Below are 18,569 nucleotides of genomic sequence, written 5' to 3'. Positions count from 1 at the left end.
GTTGAATATTAAGCATACAAAGCCAAAACCACGTAATAGATTCATTCTGCAAAATTTGTAATACCAACTCAAGGTTTTCTAGAAGCTTTTATTTTACTTTTTACGATTACGATTTTGGTCGATTATATTATTTAAATTGATTTTTAGTCTTGCATTTTTTATTTTGGTAATATTGATAATTTGTTTTGAAATTTTAGTTTTTTTCACATGAAAATGTTTACATAGAAAAAAGACAAAAAATAAAAAAAGATAAATAAAAAACAATAGAAAAAAATTCAAATTTAATAATATAGATGATAATCATAAAGAGACTAATATAAATGACCGGATTTACAATATTCGATTCTCATTTATTGCAAAAAGTGTAATTATTGGAAGAGAGATTGATGTAATACAATAATTATTCTTGTTTTGTAGAACAATCGAACGTGACACTTGAGTTGTTTTACGATTTAAAATATTTAAGTTGAATTATTATCTTAGTTTTAGTTAAAATGACAATCGCTTGATCCTACATTCTAGGTATTATGATATATAGAAGATCAATTAAATCAATTTGTGCTTTCCAATTTGTTTCTAAGTTGTGGTACAATAATTCTCTTCGTTAGATATATCAATTGAAACGCGATGCTTGAGCTGCTGTATGATTTAAAAAATTTGAGTTTCACAATTACCACCAGATATAGTTTTTAGTAATACGACAATTGTTCGGTCCTACAATTATTATCATAAACAATATCACGAGTTCGATTGTCACTGATTGCAAAGAGGACAATTATCGGAAGAGAGATTGATGAAATGCAATAGTCATCTTTGTTGAGTAGAAAAATTGAAACGGGAAACTTGAGTTGTCGTACGATTTAAAATATTTGAGTTGCATTGTGATCATATTTTTTAGTAAACTGACAACGGCTTGATCCTACATTCTAACACATATATAGGAGATCAATTCGTATACTAGGAGTTGTGAGCAGCAATGATACTTGAATCACTTAAACATTAAAGCTCAAGACAGTAGTTTAGCATGAAAGAATGTGATTTTCGGGAGTACTTTGAAATACCACTTTTAGATAAAGTTTCAGTAAAAATGATTACTGATACCATTAATGCAATGCTTCAAAAAACGGATGGCAAAAACGGATGGCATTGCAAAAAATAATAACCCTGTACATGAATCAACCCGAGGCTTTCATTTACTCCATCTTTCTAGCTGCTGCTGATTGAGACAGTAGGAACTGATTTTGACGCATCCAAGTGGTTAAGTCGACACGTTCCTAGCAGAAATTCTGGTAATTCGTCCTCCGTGTTACCCTGCAAGTTTCATAACAAACCATTTTGATTTTATGATACAACATGAAAATTTGATTCTAACTTGATATTTCGTAAAAGATATTTATGTTGACTTGGTAAAAGGACGAAATGATTGAGTCTGATGCTAAGAATTTCTAGAGAACACAACAATAGTTGAGGTGGGGTGTTGAGGACTATGTTGGTTTTTACCTGTATCAAGAATGCCATCTCTATGACAAGGTTATTCAAGTATCCAAGAACAAGGCCAACCACACCTCTTGCCACGGTTGATGACCCAATATCGACATCGAGCTGAAAAGCAAAGAGAAATGCTACAATTAACAAGACAAAACGCTCCATTTTCTTGTTTAAATCCAAGCATTAAGTTGTGAAATTCATTTTAATCTTCTGGAAATGGTTGATCTTACCTCCAAGTAGTTTTTCCCTCGAAAATAATTGATTTCAAGTGCTTGACCTATTAGACAAGCTTTCTTTCCGACACTCTGCTTTACGATCCAAGATCCCTGAGAATTTACCTTGAAGATGTATCATATATAGTCTTAATAATATCAAATCGTATTCAAAAACATATTTTGTGATCTGTAACACTTCCTATATTCACCAACCTTTGAAATATATGGTATGAGCTTGAACCTCGAATTCCTGAATGCATCATCATCATTAACAAAGCGTTCCAACAAAGGCGTCTCTTCCAGGGGTGTTTTTAACATGTAATATAAGGCCAAACTATATGTGGCCGAGCCAGGAACCTGGTTCAGTCACGGAGCACATTGAGTACTCTTGAACTCTACATGGACATGGGATAAAACATAAACAAAAAACAAAAGATAACCTGTATATTAATGATAAAAAAGAACTCTGGTCCTCCTTGAGAAGCATATCTCTGCACGGATCATATTTAAAAGTGAAGGGAGTGGTTATATGAAACCATAATTCAGCTAGTTTTCGTTTTTACTGTCATTGTAAAACCTGTACAATGCCTCCATATCGACCAGCAAGATGATCTTCGCGCTTGTCCGATCTCAGCCAATCTGCAGCAACCATTTCCATCAAAGTCCCTTTTGCTTTCATCTGATGGAAAAAAACGAGAATTAAGAGTTCAAAAGTAATCTTATAGCTAGTGGAAAGATCATATTGCATAATCAATGTACACAAGCTAAATAATGAGAGTAGATGTGACCGTGCCCGATCAAATATTTTAATCTTAGAATTGAGTAAACCAAATTATCTTCATCTGAGAGACACCTAGAGCTTATCATGTTCAGATAATCAAACAAAATAAAAGTAGCTCACCTGAATTTTTGATGGCGGCATGGTTTATAAATCAATAACGAAAAAATATACCTTTCGACGGTCTTGTAAATAACTATCATCACGAATAAGGAACGAGGAAGCATCAGCTGCTGCCCAGCTACAGGGCATGTTAAAAGTCGAATCCTTCGGAAGCGTGGTACCGTAACAGGATGATACACTTTCATCCCAAGATATTTCTCGCAATTCCTGGTAACCCTTTTTCTGAACTACAAATGTCAGAATTTCAATATTTTTCCAGCAAACTAAGCCATTCCTATATCAATTCCCTACCTGCGAGATCATGCAGTTTTTTCACAAAGTTGGCAGAAGAAGATAATTTTGGCTGGTACTCCTGCAGATTTCAGAGGGAAAAATTGTCATGCTTGAGGCTTAGACACTCATACATTAAAAATGGGTAGTAATCGACGTTGCATTTGAATGCCTCATTAATGACTTTATCAAAATATTTTCTGATAGATGGAGTATTGCGTACAAGTAAATTCTCATATTTGACAGAATCATTTAAAATTACGAGAGTTATATTCAAAAGTACCACATAACACAATTCTGGACTCTTGTTTGAACACCATTCAGTCTCTAATGGCTCATCATCAATCGGTTCGGGAACATCAAAAAACTCGTCAGCCGCATCATCCATTTCGAAGAGACTAGAAGCCCCAGAAATCTGTCTTGCCGGCTCATCTTCATCTTTATATGGTACCCTATTCATGCTAACTTCTGTCATGATTGCCTCGTTATCACTCGCAGGCATCCCCGCATCTATTGTCAGCTCTCTCGATACACATTCATGGCTAGAATTTCTGGATTTTGCTGTGAAAAATTCTCTTAAAGCTGCAAAAGTACCCTCTCCAATTAATCTGAAAGAAAAGAAAATTAATACTCATTACCTGACAAGAACAATACCTGCAACTCTCCCAAGCATACAAATAGTAATAGATCTTGAAGATGTTTTCCTTATATATGATTTCCAAAACCTCCAATCCACGGCAAGCATGTTTTTTATGACACATTCTTTACCTTGCTTTGTAGGAGAAATCACATATCCACCACCTGCATGATCATGAAGAAAATGAACTCGGTATCTGTATTTCTTGGCTAATTACAAATTATTCAGTTCAGAAGGAAACACACGTGTTTATTGCTTTCTTTAATTAATGTTAAAATTGAATATAGTCAACATAGTTATAGTCAAATGGAAAGAAAAAAATTAGAAAAAAATTGAGTTTTACGAAAAGATTTCTGGATCTCAACGAGCCATTACATCTTCTTTATCTACAGGTAACACGTGTATTGGTCTTGAGTTTATGAAAAAAGCTCAAGCCAAGTGATGTTATTGATTGGAAAGGCTCAGAATTTGCAAGTCAAAGCATACATTACTTTTAAGGTAAGCACGGACATATCCATTTTGGGGCGGACACTTTCTGTGAATCACGGAATGGTAAAGAATCACTGCAACAGAAACAGTGCGTGAGAATAATGCCTTTACAATATAGAGTTTGTATAAACTTCCTGAGTTAAAATGATACCATATGTGCCATCCTCTTCTCTTCTCCAATAACGTCTGAGCAGCAAGTCTCTTCGTTTCATTTCCCTGTACACGTGAAAGATACTAGTTCAAAACTAATTATTTTCCAGTACAGATTCCTTTCCTAGTCTTACCATGGTAGCCAATGGTTGTAAAGTTGAATGTAAATTATATCAGTGTGGCCATCAAGATGCTCAATCACACTGCCCTGATAGAAGCAGAAATCCCATCTGCAAATAGTAGTTTAAAGATAAATCTAGGAGGAAAAATGCCGGTTTATACAAATATCTCCCACTTATAGGTCCTCGACAAATAATTGAACGATGTTTAGAAGTAGATTAAAAACGTGTATGAAACCTTAAACTTTGTGTCAAGGGTAATTGAGGTCTCACTCTGTTCTTGAGGTACCAAGAGACATAAGGGTGTGAAAAACATCTTCTGAAGCTCCATCAACGACACCTACCGCCATTATGGCTGGGTGATCGCCCCAATGCTGAGAGTAATAATACAGATATTCGTCAAGGAGCTATGAAACCTATTCAAGATTTAAGACAAATGATCAACTCGTTTCCATAAATCTACCTTCCGTTTGGAATCTCTATCTCTTGACTCTTTGAAGAGACGTAATCCTGAAGAGGCAACAACATACGAACATCAACTGAAATTTCCAAACACATACAAATATTCACCTAAAAAAACTAATAGTCAGGTAGGTACCATTTTGACAGCCAAATATTTTCCATGCTGAAGGTGCAATTACATCGGATGTCATCGCATTCATGTGATCGGAAGATACTGTAGCCGGGTCAACACACCTTTTATTTTTCATTCTCTTTGAAACACTCAAGCTGTTTGATCAACGATGACATAAGTTTTAACCATATATTTATGTAACAAGTACCAAGCATCCCGATTACAAGATTTCAGTTTCGAAAACATAGCAAGGCTTATGTTGGTTAAGAAAAATATGCTTACCTGAAAGGCTGCCATTTTCTTTTGGAACAAGATGTCAAGCTGTTAACTGAGTTAAGCACAGCATCCTGTAAAGCTCGAATCCACCTAGCGGCATCTTCGGAGCTGGTTGCTCCTAACTATGTATTTGAATTATATCATCACCTAATATCACTTACTATTGGCATATAATGTTTTATTTTTAAAAGATAAAACAAGTTATGGCTTACCTTCAGCATATCATTGTGATTTGAAGTATTGACTAAGGTGAAAATGAAAAATAGCTGTATTTCACAAGAAACTTCATATGAGCTAGCAATGAAGTAGATCATTTGGTATCTAAGCAGATTAACAGAATATACTAGTGAAACCACGTACTTTCATGCGGTGGCTCTCTCTTCCATTGTCTACGACACGAACGCAGGAGTCTATTATTGCACTTCTCAGAGGCTCCTGATCCAACAATCACCGATTAATTTTACATCAGAATGGTTGCTATGAAAATAACATTTTTCGTAAGTTATCTATCAAATATGTTTACAAGAAATGAATTAGCCAGAAAAAAATAAAATTCATCAGTTTGTCCATTTGGTCACAAGTATGTCCTTTTGAGAAGGAGAATGGCTTCAAAATTACACATCTTTTTCTTCAACACACGTGGTCCATTTCAAGATTATATTGCTATTGGCAGCTGCTTTCATGAAATCAATGTATGATCACATAAGTTATTTCGAGCAGAAGAATATATGGATACAAATACTCCAAGGATAGGTACGCTACGCAGCACACAATTAACAATCTTCCAATTCATATTATTAGTTTCCTATTTTGTTATTTTCTAGATTATATTTCTAGAAACTTTTTTAGTTCACCTAAAATAGCTCTAGAACTAAAAACCTAATTGTGTCAGAACTACTCTTGGTATTAATTAATCGTGTTATAAATATTATTTGTATTACTTGATTGCATTGGAACCATTATCAGCACTCTGTAAATATTTGATTTGTACTCAAATTATCAATCAATCTTAATAATATTTTTACAATCATCACCAATTTCTCCTCGCAATATGAGTTCTTAAATGTTTTGTTGAAACACCTATTCCACTGATAACCTAGGCTTCATTCTCCAACTGTCATATCTTTCCGAACGGAATCAATGATAATGTTTGAGTTATAAAGTATGAAAGCCCAATCCATACATGGTTAAATCACAAGACATAATATTAACTACTCCATGTTCGCATTCAGAAGCAAGGAATTGGTGATGCCGCAGACCATATATATCCACAACAAACACTATGAGAAAAAGGATTGAGGTATCCCATATTCACAACACAGTTTTTGCATTTAGAGAGGACACAAAAATGTTCCAATAACGAAGGTAGCATTATCACTATCATCATTACTTGAGACTGGAAAATAAATTGCTACATAATTTGTGATAACTAAATGATATAGACCAACATAAAGAGCAAAACAAAAGGGGAGGCATTCCCAAATTCAGTCATCACAATCTTGAAAAAAGCAATTCACAGTGGCAACATCGAGTAAGAAACACACGATATAAACATTGAAATAAATGGCACAAAGATATACGCAATAGATAAAACATATACATATATTTCCTTAAACAAACACATGTTTTTGCATGTTCGCAATAGAACGGCATAAAGCCAAGAACAAAACGACAACAAAAACCCACCTCTGTCTCGGAACCGGGGATTGATTTGAAGCTCCTGAGGCAACTATCTTCAAGAATGAAGTACCTTTTACGTGAATATTGCAGCCCAAAACGGTTGAAACGAAGCAGGTACAGCCACCCCTTCATCTCCCATTCTTCTCCCATTTCAACTTTTCCCTCCCCTTTTAATCAAAAACCAATTTGAGGAATGTTTCAGAATTGGACTTTTGGCAAATATATACACTCATACATACAATAAAAATCAATAAATACATAAACAAGATGTACACAAGAGAAGAGGAAGGTAATGTCTGGAATGTGAAAAAACGAATTTATGGATAATCCTCTGACTCCACCGGAGGGAATCAGAGAATCAGTTGCAATCAAAGTTTCAAGATTTTTTTTTATTAGATTTCCTGAAAATTTGAAAGATTTCCTATTTATCCATCTCTCCATCTATCTCTCTATCTCTTCCTTCATTTTCTGTTTTCTTGTTGTAATCTCCTCCCCTTCGTATCAACTGATTCAGGTGTTTAGCGGGCGTTGGCAACCATACTGAATTTACGTAATTGCCCCTCTTTATTTTTCCCCCAAAAAAATATAAATTTTTTTTTCGCATTCCATAATTATAATTATTGTTTATGCAATATTATATACACATTATTCATAAATGGAATATATATNATCCATGAAAAAATATTACTTTTTATGCTAAGAGTATTATTTTTTATTGTGAATATCGGTAGGGTTGACCCGTCTCAAAGACAAAGATTCGTGTGACCGTCTCACAAGAGATCGAATCATTATACCGAGTTTATAATCTTCTTCTGATAAATGTTAAATTGTGGAGATTGCATAATGGTAGCTCGAACGATAATATTAAATATAGAAAACGACAATTGAAAATTGCCAATTCGTACATCAAATTATATTTTGTTGGTATAATCACTATGTCTTGTCTTGTCTTGTGTTTCCGAGGACCAAAATGGGAAGATGCTTGTATTTTTTTATTCATTTAAGCGAGAGTAATTTTTTTATAATTGAGCTCGAACCAAATATCTTGTTTTTCAAAGACTTTCCGTGGAGGATATGTTTTGAATTGTAAGAGAGATTTTCCGGATGAGTCGGGGGATTGACTTGGGAGAATTATGAAGCTGCAGCGTGTTACATTTTTCTCTTATTTATAACATTTTTCTTTACATTTTATCTTGTCTCGTACCATTTCAATTTTAAAATTATATATAAAAAAAACTTCGTTCTCTAATATTTTTTATATTACACATGTGTCACGATCTGTTAGTATATAATTATATATTAGGAGTGTTTGCAATAATACTAACCAAATTTCCAAAAAAGAATTAAAAGAATCAAATCAACCTTATGAAACAACAAGGTAAGGAAAAAGAATTATCGTCATGCTAGCACTTCATCATCCAAAGATGGATATGAGAAAATGAAGTTAGAAGATAAAAAGACAATAAATTCTCCATAAGTAGCTTGGAGTCATATTCAACTTATAATTTGTTTCCACGCATTTGTGAAAACTAATTTAAAATAGAATAGGTCTCTTGTGAGACGGTCACACGAATCTTTATCTGTGAGACGGGTCAACCCTACCGATATTCACAATAAAAAGTAATACTCTTATCATAAAAAGTAATAATTTTTCATTGATGACCCAAATAAGATATCCGTCTCACAAAATACGACATGTGAGACCGTCTCAAACAAGTTTTTGCTTCTAAAATATACTTTTAAGATATTTTAATATACTGAAGTAGATAAACTATATTCAGATATCATTGATAGATATGAAGTAGTTACTAACATAACTCATTATACGAGTTACTTTTTAAATCTACGTAAAAAAGAGTTATATATACACACACGAATTTCACTCGATGGGCTATTCACCATTCATTGAGAGAGAGTTCCAAACCAATCCAAAAGTCATCGTTACGTGGGACATAGCTCAAAATCCATAAAACTATAATATAATTACTTATAGATGATTTAATATAATTAAAATTGCAATGTCATGCTGTCACCTACAACCTGATAAAGAAAACAAAAAATTTTTATTTGGTTTCCACCCAAAAAATAATTACAGATCACCTAATCTTTGAATTATTTTTATTTGTAGGAAAATTATGATGATATTGATAGAAGTATTATTTATTTAATTATTATATAGTATGATAGTTAAATTCTTATATTCCACCATAAAATTCAAACCTACCTACCCAAGAGTATTCCCCCACGCGACGTCTATTCCTAATAATCGGACACTTTTTATTTAATATATTTAATTATTGATGTGGAAGATTTTTATATTTTATTATTACAAAAATTAATATGGTTCTTTAAATATTCAAATAATACGTATTTGTGAAAATTAGAAGTCGAAACCGACTTGAAGCATTCTTATTAGAACGTTTGAATAATGTTTCTATACTTGATTTAAACATTTCTATAAGTTTTATGTACTTTATTTAAATACATATAAAAATATTTATTTTATTCATTTTGTATCAGTATATTAAAATATATTTTAGTTTTGTATATGATTTATTTATTAAGTTGTAATTTTATTAATATATAATATAGTAAGAGAAAAAATCATTATATAATATATTTTTTAAAATATATTATACTTGAATATATATATTTATTACTTAATAATTATAATTTTTTTATAAAAAAGTATATAATAATATAATTTTAATTTATTTTTATAATTTTAATCGATAAGATAATCTTAAAAAAATATGTATTTATTTAAATTTGATAAAAATATTAGATTTAATAGCAATTTAGAGGAGGTGGGTAATTAAACCATTTACAAAAGTTAATGTACGAATTTATCAATAGTTTGTGTACCAAAGCATTTTTTACTCTTTAAAAAAAAAAACTCTGGTTGTTTCTGAAACACAAAACTCATAATTAAAACTTTGTCTCAATTAACAAGACTCTGTTTTAGGTTTATTCAATGTAATTTAGAGAGATTTATGATAATTATATAATGAAATGAAATATTAATAATAATATTTAAATAAAAGGCAAAAAAGTTAACACAGTTGTTGATTTTCATAAATTGGTGTTAAAGCTAAGCAACTGGTAGTGTCGGAAAACATAGATCGATATCTTCTTTTAAGAACCGAAGAAACAAGATACAATTTATCAAAACCAAAATCTAGATAGTTCAGCGGGACTCGAACTCGGTTTACCAAAAATTATACTTATTTTAAATTTCAAATAGAATTAACATACGCCTGTTTCTCAAGATACAATGGTGACACTCATATTAACCAAGCACTAAATACTATCTCATACGAACATCTTCAATTTCTCCAACACTAAATACATAGAATGCCTCATAATTAAGAGATAAATAAAACTAGATACATTAATATGGAATTTTAGATGGGATTTAAAAATAAATTGTGTCGCACTAAATATCATATATATAGATCAAATGTTGTCGTTTTAACAAAATTTATAGCTAGTAGTTAAGATATCATTCGAAAAACTGCAATTAATAATTACAATATAATTCCAATATTTTAAATGATGCACGATTAAATTACTCTCTCAATATGCACAATTATATCGTTGATTCCAAACAATATATATATGTATTCATAAATCAAGAGCATAAAGTTTTCAAGACAAGTCAATTTAATATTTTCCTCCAACTTTAGGCAATAATTGATGTTTGTCACCTTTTCCATGGACAACAACGAAAATCATGGATTCTCTGAATCATATTATATGAGAGGATCAATTTTAAATACGTGAATTTATTTGATTGAATCAATTTATTATAAATTTTAATAATATAAAATTATATGTCTACAAAAATATTCGGAAAAAAATAGTTTGGTAAACGTTTTTAAATACTAAATAACTTTTGCGAGGCAATAATTTTTTTTTAAAAAAATCACACATTAGTATAACAAATGTAAACGTGAAAAGGGGACAAATGAAGTATTAATTAATAACTATGGGTGGCCATTCTAATCTTCTTCTTCTTCTTCTTTCGAGGCAAAAACATAAAAAAATATAGGCATATTTTGTCTCTTAATTTTATACTAATTTATTGGATCACGGGTTGGTTTGGTATTCGATCCTAGTCAATTTTCGTTTTACTCATAATCTTCTTCTTTAATTAAAAATACACGATCCCATCTTTGAAATTATGCCTATTTTGGCAGTAGGAAATCATTTTTTTAAAAAGAAAAAAAAAAAATTCAAATCTGTTTATAGTCATCGACCCAATTCTTCTCGGATTATATATTGCATGCATCTAGAATATATATTATATATATTGTAATACGTTTTTCATTTTTATCTTATTATTGGTTTTACTTCACTAATTAATTTTTTTTTCATTTTTCATTTGAAATGTTGAACATGAACAATATATGTTGTCACATAAGTAATTTCGATTATATATCATTTTTCAGTGCTACGTGGGTAGTTCGACGAAAAAAAATTAAAATTGAAACAAAAGTGTTATTTTATTATCTTAATTACTATTAATATAAATATGGAAAAATAGAATTATAAATTTATGTAATTCAACTTATTTATGTAAATAAATATGATGATTCAATTAATAAATGCAATAATATACTAAGTAATTTGATTATTATTTTATAAATCTATAAATAATCATTTTGAATTAATTATTTATTTTAAAAAATTACTAAGACGGTGAAGAGTAATAAATTTATAAATAAATATTTAGTAGAGTACATAAAACACTGAAATAGTGCAATGGATAGAACATGACCCAACATGCAACATACGGTTGTAATTCCCACTTCTTCCTGCTCTTGGACGTATATTATTGCGTTTCTTCACACAACCAACATACAAACTCGGGGTTGTAAAAGTTGAAATGTCAAAATATCCATTTTCCTTGAAAGAAATGAAATCGAGAAAATCGGATGCGAAGCAATATATTATTATGCAAACAGACAAGATCACAACTCGTCAAGCTTTTGGCTTTTGAGTTGAAATGGGATAATTCGAAATTTGTATATGCAGACGCCCCAGAGGGGAGGTAGATGTAATCACTATATCCGAATAGGCTCCGTGTGTTGCGTAAATCGAACGTCTAACAGAAAGGTATATGCAGATTTTTCTGTAAACCTACACGTCAACCTTTGTCTTGGAAAAGCTATATACGATCAAGGCATTCATGCAGGACGAAACGATCTCATATAAGGAAATTTAAGGGAAAACAGCAACTCTTTAATAAACAGTATTGGCACAGCAAAAACATGTCCCACTGTGAATCAAAAATTGTTATCCCGTTTATATATATCTTCTAAGATACAGGACCGAGTAAAAATGTTTGCTTTCTTTAAATATTGAATAGGATGTAAATTTTTTAGTTACCACACTAGGAACTCGTTGCCTATATCTTTGAACTTCAAGATGTTTTCTACATTTTCCCGGGTGTCAAGTTTTGCCGTTCCAAGTAACCTGAGAACAAAACTTGGCACAAAAGAAAGGCAGAAATCAGGAAGTTTAGCACCAAATATTGCAAGATATTTTTAACATGAACTACTGCAGCAGGAAAGTTTCTCGTGTAGATAATGTCTATCATTTTAACCGGACCATCCATCAGGCAATGCATAGCTCGATCCGGATTAATTGATTAAGTAAAAAAACATCATACATAGCATTAACAAAAATAACTTCAGATGTCTCAGAAAAGGTACCTGACTATATTACTTCAATTGTTAGAAACCTCATTTCCGAATGGAAAGATCTACGTGAAGGTACGCGATGCAAGTGATGAAGAAAAGGAAAAATGCAGAAACTAGCATCAGCGGTTCTGCGAGCATAAATGCTGGGTTGAACTTGTAATGCACCTGCACAAGCAATTGAGACAGCAAATGAAAAGAAAAGAAGTGTTAGAAACCAAATAGAAACATAGAGAAGTACCAGCTAGAAAACAAGTGTTCTAAACTTCAACTCTTAGATAAAACATAGACAATAAAGTAAATTTCTTCCCAACCTCGATTCATCAAATAGAAAAGAGTGGTAAACACAGGTAAATTCTAGCAATTTTGAAATCAATGTCAGGAAAAGTCCACCAAGAATGACTTTTCCATACATCTCAAAACCAAATATACATATCAGTGCTACTATTGCACTCCATTTTAAGTTAGATGTAACAACTTTCTTATATAGCTCCACCCACACACAAGTATCTGTACATATCAGTGCTACTGTTGCACTCCTTGAGTCATCAAGTAGAAAAGAATAGTAAATACTGGTACATTCTAGCAATTTTGAAATCAATGTTGGGAAAAGTCCACCAAGAATGACTTTTCCATGCATCTCAAAACTAAATATACATATCAGTGTACCATTGCACTCCATTTTAAGTTAGATGTACCACACTTTATTAATGAAACCATTCTTATATAGCTTCACACACACTCGTATCTGTACTTATTAGATAAAGTTCTCAAAATCTATAGACTCACCACAAATAAATTTTATCGAACATGCAGGCAATTAGATAATGGAAAACGTTTGTCCCGCATTTCTAATAGAAACACCCTTCTTCTTAATTATAGAAAGGGAATAATTAAGAAGACAAGGACGAGCGAGCATGACAAATGTTCTATAATTCCAGCACGAGTAGGGATTGTAATTTAGGGAAGAGTCATAATTTCCAAAAATCAGGTTTACCTGGAAAGGAATATTATGCTCAGGAACGAGATTCTTCTTCTCCAGGACCACTACTGTCCGTCCAATCACATCAAGGTATGAATACTTAGTCTGCAAGGATAAAAATGTAAAACACCTACCAACACCTGTGTGACGAAAATTCCGAACTAGAAAGTGGTAGCAGTCGAAGGTAAACTCGGAATTCAGATAATGTAGGCTGTATAATTGGAGAGACTCAAATTTAGATCACTTTTCCCAAATAAACATATTGAGTAGCAGGTTGTTCCAAAACAGAGTTTCAACAGCGACAGTGAAGCACATAAATTCTTTGGCTAATGACATGCATTAAACTTCTGTGCCGTCGACAGATTTAATGTGAAAAATTGTAGATGAGAAACAGTTCTTATTAAGAAGATACACTTATGCCGATGACTCATAGCTCATCTGGCAAGGTCTCAAATTTGGGACAAAATCTCATATTCAAGACCAATTGTAACAAACCTCCTCTGGCTCATAAAAGAACGAAAAGAAAGATGCACTTATGCTTAGAAAAGAACAAAAAGAAAATGCACTTAAAATGAAACAGACAGAAACTTCTCCCACTAGATGTCCCAAATTCCAATATAGCAGAATTATTCAATTATGATTCTAATGGTTTTAGCCTTTAGGCTGAGTATTGATTGGGCTTGTTCACTAAGATGGTAAAGAAAATTCAACAAGTATTACCTCCAAGCTCTGTTCAACTGTGAAAGGAACATTGACGGAAGGATCTTTTGAACCCTCTGGAAGGACAACCTTCAAATACAATAGACAGTCAACAAATTTTCCAAAAAAAAAAATCAGCAATATCCTGAAACAACAGTGGTTATGTAACACAGTTGAGTTATCAGTCCTCACTTTGATTGTCAACTTGTCAACTACAGTATTAGCAAGAGGACAGCCAAAACTGAAGTTTAAGTATCGTGCACCAGCAGTGGACTCGAGAAGAAAGTCTTGCAGTGGCACACCATAGCCTATGATAAAAGTTGTCTTCCAGCCCCCAAATAAAGGATATCGTGGTTCTATTAACAGCTCCGACTGAAAAAAAAAAAAGAATACAAATTCAGAATTTTGAGGTTTTTATTTTCTATATTTCTGTATACTTTATACCAGTGACTACGCATACCAAAAGGCTAGAAGAAGTTTCTAGAGATAAATAACATTGTTTTCCTTTCCGCAGTTTGATAATTAAGGTGCAATATTCAAATTGTTTCCAGATATTTATAGATCTTATATACAATAATTAGATGGGTGACATGGAAGAATTTGAAATACATTGAACCCAAAAATACAATTGTAAAGTGATCACAAGTTAACAGGAAAAAGAGAGTGGTGAAATATAAGTTATATTCTCAGCAGCAGCCAAAACAAGATCATCTTTCCAAGTCTTCGTTGGTGCACATGCATTTACCAAGAGTATAGAATGTTACCTTTTTTGAATTCGTGCGTAATCTTGATGAAGATATGTTCCCTATTTCATCTCTGTAATAGACAGAATGAACTCGGGGAGGTAACTCAGCCACAAGGTGCTTGAATGAAGAAACACCACTAGCAGTGGGTCTAGATTGATACTCAACCCTATCACAAGAAGTTTGGTTAGATTGAAGAAACCAAGCCATTTCAGTTTGTACAGAAAACTAGATAGCATTAAAGTGCCTAAACATCAATTATACAAGGGAAAGAAATGATTAGACGCGAGAACAAGTTAGTTTTTGTATTCTCAGTATCCCAACATTTTCTTTTACATGCTTCGTAAAATCCAGATTGCAAAGCTTGATGTGCAAATGATCAGTAGCTGCTTAGTTAGAGAATATTAGTGGACTACTATATTTAACTTAGACAAGTATCTGCAGTAACAAATGTGCATAGATATAACTATTTAACAGATCGGAAATTTCAGGTACTGGTGGCCTAACCTCGAGAAAACACCTTTGTGCCTAGCACCAGCATGAGCTAAACTGTAATGCTCAGTTACCTGAATGCTCCCCCAATGAGAAATTTCAATCTCACGCTCAAGCTCCTCCACAACAGCGAACGGATTATTATTTTCAAAATGAATTATAACAGGGGAGTATGAATAAGGAACACGGTCCTCATATGGCCCATACTTCAGTTCGGTACCAGCTTTGTTAGTGGGTTCAACTGTAGTGAATGATTCGACCTTGTTACTTGGTGTCTTAACCAAGGTTGCTTGCTGTTTGATATGATATGGCGATAGTATAATAGCACTGTCATGGTAATTTACTAGTTGAGACTCTGATTGGCTTATCTCTAATGGAAATGGCTCAAGAGAGTGTGTCAAAATGTAATATATTTCTAGAGTGGTGGCTTCACCATTTAACAGTGAATTAAGCAATGATATAGCATAGTATTGGGCTCCATTTGGTCCACTGGGGAGGCTAGTTGGATTGACTTCGAGAGAAACATATGATTTCTTCCTCTTCTTGCCAACAACTACGGCAGCTTTAACAGATGCTAGATGATCAAACTGTGAGGGTGGAAACGAAAGAAGAACTTCTGAAGCCGGATTTTCCCCAATATTCTCGACCTACAATAAGAGAATCATTTTATGATGCACAATCCACAAATCTAAGCTTCGGCATGGAAAAAGCAAGACTAATAATAGCTAATACATGAAGCACCAAACAGTTCTCAGGAACTGATAAACTAGGATTCTCTTTTTGTTCCACTAGCTGTCTGTCGATAAAAGTCACTACTTGTTGGAGTTCTGATACTAATGGGATAAAGTTTGAACCTTGGACACTGATTTTTAATTCCAGAAATTAAATTTACGTCTTCAATTCTTTTGGTCCAACAATTTGGAATTTTCCAGATAAAAATAAGATAAAGCTCAGTTCTAGACTTGAGCAAAGATCTAATTAAATCTCTAAACCCGAACCGCAATTAACACGCGCATATACTAACCATTTTAAAGAGGTAAAAAAAACTATCATTTTGCATTTCGTTGACCATTTTACCAAAATTAAGTAGCATCACTATAAAACAAAATAAGTTTTCACCAAAAAGATTTGCATATCAATAGAAACTGAAAAATAAGAGGAATGAAGATAATCCCTTCAGAAGTTAGTCTATTTATCAAAAAAAATTAAATGAAAGTATAGACGAGTGACGATGAATACCTTTAATGTCAAATAAACCCTAACAATGTGCGAAGTCAAGTCAATCTGAAACAGATACAGAATCTCGTCACTTAAATTATGAGAAAAACATAAAAAAAATGGAGGAATAAACAGATCAGTCTCCCGAAATTCCACAAAAATCTGTTTCTCAGAAGAGCTTATCAATACAATCAATGCATGATTAACAGAGGAAAATAAGATTAAAAAAATCGACACAAGCTATCAAATCGAGATTTTACCTGGCGCTCGGCTTGGACGATCTGGAGATTCGGAGGCGCCGCCAACGACGCTCCGACGAGCAACGTAGCAAAGAGTACTAAGAGAGCGTACATTGCAGCGGCCATTGTTGTACAGTTGAAGACTAGATTTTCAATTTAATTAGCTCCATTTTTATATAAAAAATTTAACAATTATTATATTTATAAGTAAAATGTCAATTTTAATAATTTTTTATTTTAGTCGTATATCTATATTTTTAAATTAAATATTATTAGTTATTTTTATAAAATAATGTTATTAAAAGACCAAATTTATTGTTAAAATTTAGTATTTTTTTCAAAACAATGTAATTTAATTACTAATATATTTATTAAAATTTATAATTACATTACGTACATATATTGAGATTCTGTCTATTTATAATTTTCTTCAGCTAGATTGTTGTTAATTGACGATTAATCTAATGTTATTAAAAGCCCTATAAAGTAATAAAACAAATATAAAAATCTGTAGTAATAATAGCAAATTTTTTTCTTTATAATATTTTTTTGTTTCATTTTAAAATGTTACCATTTTAGACCAAAATTCAAAATACTAAAATGCATTGCTATTTTTGGATGATTTGATACAAGAGCTTTAGGAAAATATCTTCGGCTCGATGACGATGAATTTTTATTTGAAAGCTGAATGTATAAAATTCAAACAAAATATTTTGGAAAAATCAAATAAATGATTGATTTTGTTTTAGGAGAATAAGATTATTGGTAAACATGAAATCAGGTTAGAAATGGCTGGGAAAAAAATTATTCTAAAATTTTAAAATGAGCCATATGCAATCCGAACAGTTCGGTCGACTCAATGGTTTTGAGACACTACCTATGTGGGTAGAGTCGAAGTGTGGCTGCATTCTCTTGACAACCTAAGAATACCATGTTGGACTTATCCCACATAGTCAACGTTGTTTCTTTAATATTCTTTATGACAATCATCTCCATTCATGTTGGCTCTAAAAGTTGTGTAACTGCTACCAGTGTAATTATAAGGCTTTCAGTTTTGAAGATGTCATGTTTTTTTACAGCAGCAGTTGTTTCTATTGTTTGGTTGGTGAAGCCAAATATTGAAAACATTTTTTTGTGATTAGTTTTCTGAAAAATTATATTGTTTTGAAACTTGAAACTGGTAGGTTTTCTTTTGTTTTTTTGTTTTTGTTTGGTATTTCTAAGAATCTCAAGTTGTTTCTTCTACGTTCTCGACTTGAAACTCTCGATCGAAACACTATGATTTACCAGATGCAGGTTGTGAAGCGTGAAAAGTTTAAACTTTACGTAATTTTATTTAACTAAATGAGGGGTCATGGGAGGATTGGTTTCAATGAAGTCTCAAATTCAATATCTAGTTACAAATTTGATATCTAGATGTCAAATATATTATTAGTTATTGATTTTTAGTTTTTGTTAAAAAAAATTTTGGCAAAGTTTTTTTTTAAAAAAAAGTACTTTTAGATGATATTTTATGATAGCTGAACCTGACCAAGTTTATAGAATACTCCAATAGGTGGGATACCGAATATCTTGGTTCAAATTTGGGTTTCATCCGATTAAAAAATTTTCTTATCTACATTTTACCAAACCATTTAGATCTTATCATGTTATATATTGTGATTATTTTCAATTCTGGAGATCATTAACAAACTA

General features: G+C 32.1%; 2 protein-coding genes across 4 annotated transcripts; both read right to left on the bottom strand.

The window, feature by feature from the left end:
- Positions 1 to 983: 983 nt before the first annotated feature.
- On the bottom strand, positions 984 to 7,313 carry LOC140974018 (protein ENHANCED DISEASE RESISTANCE 2-like). 2 transcript variants are annotated; one of them, XM_073437220.1, is made up of 20 exons: positions 6,806 to 7,313; positions 5,480 to 5,554; positions 5,332 to 5,385; positions 5,126 to 5,241; positions 4,868 to 4,998; positions 4,733 to 4,779; positions 4,543 to 4,643; positions 4,285 to 4,380; positions 4,152 to 4,216; positions 4,003 to 4,074; positions 3,529 to 3,675; positions 3,158 to 3,456; positions 2,896 to 2,956; positions 2,656 to 2,831; positions 2,281 to 2,382; positions 2,144 to 2,194; positions 1,917 to 2,060; positions 1,719 to 1,826; positions 1,501 to 1,602; positions 984 to 1,311 (listed from the first exon to the last, which is right to left on the bottom strand). In XM_073437220.1, the coding sequence occupies exons 1-20, from the start codon at positions 6,947 to 6,949 to the stop codon at positions 1,207 to 1,209; spliced, it is 2,196 nt and encodes a 731-aa protein (XP_073293321.1). In that variant the 5' UTR covers positions 6,950 to 7,313; the 3' UTR covers positions 984 to 1,206. The 2 variants fall into 2 exon arrangements, with proteins under 2 accessions (XP_073293321.1, XP_073293322.1); XM_073437221.1 differs by having other exon boundaries at positions 986 to 1,311; positions 1,719 to 1,814.
- A 4,708-nt stretch (positions 7,314 to 12,021) lies between these two features.
- LOC140974017 (dolichyl-diphosphooligosaccharide--protein glycosyltransferase subunit 1B) lies at positions 12,022 to 17,032 on the bottom strand. Of its 2 annotated transcripts, none has more exons than XM_073437217.1 (9): positions 16,896 to 17,032; positions 16,657 to 16,701; positions 15,433 to 16,064; positions 14,947 to 15,094; positions 14,375 to 14,554; positions 14,204 to 14,272; positions 13,499 to 13,588; positions 12,517 to 12,669; positions 12,022 to 12,289 (listed from the first exon to the last, which is right to left on the bottom strand). In XM_073437217.1, exons 1-8 carry the CDS (start codon positions 16,998 to 17,000, stop codon positions 12,547 to 12,549), a joined length of 1,392 nt encoding a protein of 463 aa, XP_073293318.1. In that variant the 5' UTR covers positions 17,001 to 17,032; the 3' UTR covers positions 12,022 to 12,289; positions 12,517 to 12,546. The 2 variants fall into 2 exon arrangements, with proteins under 2 accessions (XP_073293318.1, XP_073293320.1); XM_073437219.1 differs by having other exon boundaries at positions 12,022 to 12,277.
- Between the last annotated feature and the right edge of the window lie 1,537 nt (positions 17,033 to 18,569).

Source organism: Primulina huaijiensis, chromosome 3, assembly GCF_012295235.1.
Source record: "Primulina huaijiensis isolate GDHJ02 chromosome 3, ASM1229523v2, whole genome shotgun sequence".
Taxonomy (NCBI): Eukaryota; Viridiplantae; Streptophyta; class Magnoliopsida; order Lamiales; family Gesneriaceae; genus Primulina; species Primulina huaijiensis.
The sequence above is the reverse complement of the archived record's forward strand: the minus strand, read 5'-3'. Positions and strand labels throughout refer to the sequence as shown.